General features: G+C 40.1%; 1 protein-coding gene across 9 annotated transcripts in view; it reads right to left on the reverse strand.

The window, feature by feature from the left end:
* Positions 1-5,813, reverse strand: part of GRIA4 (glutamate ionotropic receptor AMPA type subunit 4) — a 237,436-nt gene extending 231,623 nt beyond the window's left edge. For all 9 annotated transcript variants that reach the window (XM_074169091.1, XM_074169068.1, XM_074169083.1 and 6 more), the window contains exons 1-2: positions 5,726-5,813; positions 4,412-4,570 (exon numbers count right to left, since the gene is read on the reverse strand). In XM_074169091.1, coding sequence (XP_074025192.1) covers positions 4,412-4,570; positions 5,726-5,813 — 247 coding nt within the window. The remainder of the gene's footprint in view (positions 1-4,411; positions 4,571-5,725) is intronic.
* Positions 5,814-6,203: the final 390 nt, after the last annotated feature.

Genomic DNA, 6,203 nt, shown 5'->3' on the forward strand with positions numbered 1-6,203 from the left:
AAGGCAATACTACATTTGAGTCTATTTCCTCAGCTTTTGGGATGTCTCAGCAGAAAAGTTAACTCCAAAATGACAATGCCTCTCCCCTCACTAGCAAGCACAAGCCCAGAGACAGACCCACAGAGAGGGCATGGTGATGAGGGAAGTTCCTGCCTGTCCTCAGGACTGCCTCCGACCTCGGTGGATCTCGCCCAGAAACTGGATTCATGCTGGTGAGGCAGAACCAGGCCCTCCAACTTCAGGTCATCAACCCCGCATTAGTCCGGAGGGCATAAACGTCAAAGAGACTAACTCTTGGAAAAAGAGGGAAGTTATTCCAAGACATGAAATTTTTAATTCCAGTGCACTTTTCTTCTTGTGATCCATGTGGTACATGAAAAAAAAAAAAAAAAAAAAAGTTGTATTTTTGAGGTTTTGTATCTACTGGGATTAAAATTTGGTAAGAACTGAATTATGCAAAAGATGAAACAAGAGGAGCGTCTGATTTACCCCAAACTATGACAACTTATTAGGAACATATTCATCTCAGAATACACATGAAGTCAAAGAGACTCAAAGAGAAAAGCTTTACTTCTAGTATGAAACACTAATGAAAGACTTGAATTGATCTCTTTTTTTCTGCATGTCGCCTAATCCTGTTCAAGAACTGCAAAACTGGTTATACATTAAAGATTTTTGGAACTTCAACAGAAAAATTCACAATCACATAAGAGCTGGAATGCAAATGGTTCTTTGTAAAATTATAGAGGTACCTCTCAAAAGTAGGCAAGCAGGTTTAATGTTGACTGCATTGCCGAGATGTACTAATGTAATATAGATGGTGCATTGAGTGGAGAAAATTATTTTGCATTCAGATAAAGAATAAATATATACAATCCTCTCCAAAAAACAATGCTTTACTGCAACATCCGAAATCAAGCTGAAGATAGATTTCCAATCATGAGCAAAATTTCCTGCTTATAATGTGCAAACCAATGTATGCTAATAGTCAAATGTTTCAGCTCTGGCGTATTGTGTTCTGATGAGTAAGAATCTTGTACTATTCATGTTTTGCAATAATTTCAGCTCTCTCTGTCAGTAAGAGAGATTCTCTGAATAATGTATGCAGTGCAAAAGAAATGAACAGAGTTTAAATAAAACACGCAAATGGGAAGGGGAAAGAAAGAGGACTATCTCCAAACTGATGTAGATCAGATCAATTTTACAAACTTACAACAGATTCTATCTGCTTAAGAAACCTGCTTCATGTGCATTAATGATTTAGAACAAAAAGATGAATGTCCTGGGCCTGTTTAAAGAAAACAAAATTGTGAAAGATAACCATTAAAAGATAGATATTAAACAGAATATACAAAACTATTCCAGTTCAAAAGTACTCCCGGGTGTACATTTGGCTGTATGTTTTTATCTAGTGAAAAGAAAAAAATATTCAAGTTTTTCCATGTTGCAGTGAGTTACCTACTAATGTGCCATCCATAATCCTTTGAAATAGTCTGTTTACTGTCCCTGACACACGCAAGGGGCCAGGCCCTGAATCTTCACAAGTAACTGCTGCAGCAAATGGAAACAGAAATAGAGGCAACTGGTCATGTCTCAGAGCTTTACGCTTGAACTCACATGAATATTCATTTCAGTCCAGCAGCTCGAAGGCTTTTGTACTGTATATTTGGGGATGTGTGCGCTGAGTAATTTCTTCACAAATAACAAGATCCAAAGTCACTGTTTCACAGCGGTTCAGCAAAGAGTTATCATTTCATATTGCCATGAAATCACTTAATTCAGAGCTGATGGTGGGGGTTCTTTAATTAGGTTAGAAAATCTCACACATCTGCGCTTTAGAAGCCTCTGTCAAGCCAGCAAATTCAATCACATGGAAGCTGGTGTCCTCCAGCTATCAGACAATTGATTTTTGCAGGATTCTGCTCATATTTAGCTTAAGGGACAAGCGATATGTTCATTCGGTTGTCAGTCAGTTTGCCTACGTTCCATTAGGAGAAAATCTGTTGTTTAAAAAATATTCGTCAGTATTAGAATGTTTTAAAAAAGCAGAAGCAGTCGGATTACAGGCACGAGACTGCAAAAATGTGGAATAAATATAAACTTGGAATAATGCAAAAAAAAAAAAAAAAGTTGGTTTAAGTGGGAAGTACAGACCTAAATTAGGCCTGTAGAATTATGACTATTTAATACAGACATGTACAGAACTATATGAGCATACACACAGATAAACATATACATTTACCTTCCCCCCCTCCTTCTCTGCCTCCCTCCATACCATAAAGATTCATCATCTCCAAGTCATTGAACTCTTTGGAACTTAAACTGGGTTCCATTAAAAAAAAAAAAAAAAAGGATGCAGTTATGAATCATTATTTCTATAAATAATAGCAAACATAAGGGGACAGGTTTTCCTCAGTTAAAACAACGCAAGGTAAACATAACCTAAGGTGGTTGGAATGAGAGAGAAGAATTTGCTGCAAATAGTCTAAATGAGGAAAGTTTGGGGCAACCCCTTTTTGAATCTATGGTGTTAGTCTTACACAGAGAAGTGGCTCAATATTAGACAATTTAAAATTTATGCAAATCAGAATCGATTCACTAACGCTCAAATGGAAATACTGTGCGATACCCTTTACCCAAAAAGTAACAATAGCCTCGGAAATTATTTGGTAGAACTGGATGCATAGGCAGAATCTAAAATAACTGACTTCACCTAAAATTACTGATTTCAATACACAAAAATTTTAGTCCCCTCCTCTTTCACTAAAAATGAAAGTTTAAAAAAGCTACTGTGTCATTTGTCTTCATGGAATATATAATCAGTGCCTGCAAAAGTTGACATATATTGTCATATTTTCTCAATGAACTACACCTGCATAGATCTGATTCCTTCCAGTTTCAAAGCACCTTTTGAAATGTTTTCTCCTTATGGAATCTGATATTGATTTTTACGCTAAACACAACTAATACATTGCTTAATATAGAATTCACACTTAATGGGACATCAATCTTCCCTGCATAAAATGAATGGAGCCATTTTGGCAGCTCAGAAGCTTTTCCTGTTAAATAAGGTGGCATGGTCATCTGAAACTTGGAGTACCAAAGACTCATGTAAATAAATTTAGCAATCATTCAATAAATTATACATGAGAACTGCATAGCACATTCTATGTTTACATATTAAAAAGTGCCACAGAGATAGCTGTGAGAAAGTGGAGAGAAACATAGTACGTATTTTAAAGGCACTAAGACCTTCTCCAGTACATTTCTATTTTAAACTCGCTCAGCAATGTTGCTTAGGGCATCTACTTCCAGAGGCAATTCACTCTTGAATGAAGAGGAGGGATTTGAAAACTTAAAGGCCACAGAGGAAAACCTATAGAGTCCTGAAATACGAACATCAAAGTAGTAATGCTACTACAGTCTTCAGCTTTGCCACACCATATCCCACTGTCTTACATAATAACATGAATTCCTTTTTATAAGGCAGACATACATGAAGATAAATAGAAATAAAGCTTTGCCACTCTCAGAGATTAAGCACTATTCAGCACGTGTTTTAACCACCGCTAAAGACCCTGAGTTGATTTAAACGTAGGAAGTTCAGCTAATTATACTTTCCTTTAAAAAAGAAAAAGTAAATTTTACCTCATTTGGTAAGGGCATTTCTTTTTCTGTTTTCCTCCCATGGTGTGTGTGCATCTGTGTGTGTGCGGGGGTGTGTGTGTATAAAATATATAGTAGAAGGAGGATATTTGTTCCAGTTGAGGTGGTCTGTGAAATCAAGTAGATCAGATACTAACTTGATTTGGCACCAATGTATGGATGCATAGAGACATATCCACAGGATGTATGCATTACGAGATGATAAGAGACATTTACAACCTAGAATATAAGAGCAGGGCTGCCTCAAGTGACATCACCAGATCAACTGCAGCGTCAACCAACTCAGATATATTATCCTGCACACCACTGCTTCCTTCTCTCCTTCCCAGCCATTAGAAAAGCATTTGTGAGCAGAAATATTATCACATATTTTCAAACACATGCAAGGCACACCATACCCAAATGCGAACAAGAGTAACTGTGGGGTTTACAGACTGATCGAGACATTCATAATTTTTCTTTACAACAACAAAATTCATCTCCATAGAAACCAAGAGGCAAGAAACTACAGTAATAACACTAAAGTAAATGTCACATCAGGTTAGTCAGCAGAAGGCAGGAGAGGGGATTTTGCTCCAGTTAGAAACTAACAAGGATTGCTGCCCCTTTTGCTCTTCTGCAAAGGGTATCTATACTGAAGACAGACTTACTGATGTATTTGCAATGCAAGATAACGATGTGGTTTCCTGTTATTTCCACTGCAATTTACCCGTAAGGTGGTCAGATCAATGGCATGTTTACTTACAGGCATTTGTTACAGCGAAGCTGTTAGCTGTTTCAATGTTGTCTACATGAGGAACCAAATTAAAAGGTGCTTCGGATGCATTGGGGCTGGTGTTATGAAGAAAAATTGCTAATCGAAAAGCAGTATATTCCTGATCTGTGTTCCTGATGAAGAGACCACCTACAAAAAACAGAAAAAAGCAAAAAGCAAAGGAAGCAGGGTGAATTATTTGCAAGCTACTTCCTATCTTGTAACACCAAGCAACTGTCTCTCCCAAAGCTACACAGTAAGGCAAGTCCTGAGACTTTAATGGATAAGGAACTAACCATATTCATAATCACAACCACTGCCTTTAAATCACTGCCCTCGATCGATTTTAACCTCCCTGATGCATTCATGCTTCTTTTCTGACTTCTCAGTTTCCAGCCTTTCATACATAGATACCCAGATTTGTCATGATTACAGTGACCTTTGAAAGTGTTTAGCCTCCATCTCCCTGATACCGAACACACTGGTAAATCAGCTACTCAACAGCCTCTTACGTTAAGTGGCGGGCTGATTAAGGGGAACGATGCTTTCTGGATTAAAAAAAAAAAAAAAAAAAGAAAAGAAAATACCAACTCAGTGTAGGATAACCTGCACTGAACAGGAATATAATGAACTTTGCTCCTTTGCAGCCATGTGCAGACAGGGAGCAGCTCAGCCTTATTAGCAGCATCTTTACAAGTCCACGAGAAATGATGCAGTGATGGAGCTGAGCTGGAAAGAATTCAGATAGCTGCGTCCCATCCGAAACACATCCGAAAGGAGGGAAGCAGAAGGTGATGAGAAAGGGGTGAGGAAGGGGCACAGGACTACACGGAGAGACCTACAAAATCCTAAACTTTCCAACTATGAGGAGGAAAAGACGGGCAGCGTTGCCTTTTACCCCCCATCCCTGCCGGCTACCGCAACCTCCGGTGCACGTTAACTCGCAATCCCTCCGGGAGCCAGGCAAAAGCAGGGGGTGCCCGACGGGGCTGAAGCAGCCCAGGGGCATGATCCCCGAGCCCTCTCCTCCCCTCACCGATCCTCCACAGCCCGCACCTGGAACGAGTTCTGCAAAAAGGCAAGCATCCTCCCTACCGCACGCGAACACGCGCGCATATGTATGTATACACACACAGATCGAGGCAAACATACACAAATACACGCGGATTTTCCAAGAAGGCAGGGAAATGGGATGAGCGGTGGAGGAGAAAACCCCAAACTGCCTTCAGAGCCTCCTTCCCAACTCACTTTGGAAAGGATTGAAGCCCTGGACGCACGCACACAGCCCAATAATGCAGCGCTTACCTATTTGCACACTGCTAGGAAAAGCTCCCATTGCTAGTCCCCAAAAGCCAGAAAACAACAAGACAAGCTGTCTGCAAATTATCCTCATCTTCTCTTTTGCCTCTCAGTCTCGCCTTCTCCCGCTCGCTCGCTAGATGCTGCTCAGAGAGGCATTGAGGACGAGGTGGCTACAAACAAAATCAAGAATTTAAAAAAAAAAAAAAAGAGGGAAAGGGGAGAAAAAGAGAGGTTTCTTCCTTTCTTTTTCCTTTTTTTTTCTTTTTTTTTTTTCTTTTTTTTTGGTTTTGTTTTATTTGTTTGCTATTCGCTCGCGCTCTGCCTCTCTCCCGGTCGCCGTTTCAGCAAGCCATCCCGCCGCGCCGGATTTTTCCCGCAGTCTCCATCGCCGGGGAGCGGTTTCTGTCCGGCTGCGAACGTTGCACATGCAGAAGATGGTGGTGAGTTTGGCGGCGGGGGGGGGGACACACAGCGTCTAGTG

Source organism: Numenius arquata, chromosome 1 (assembly GCF_964106895.1).
Source record: "Numenius arquata chromosome 1, bNumArq3.hap1.1, whole genome shotgun sequence".
In the NCBI taxonomy this organism is placed as follows: Eukaryota; Metazoa; Chordata; class Aves; order Charadriiformes; family Scolopacidae; genus Numenius; species Numenius arquata.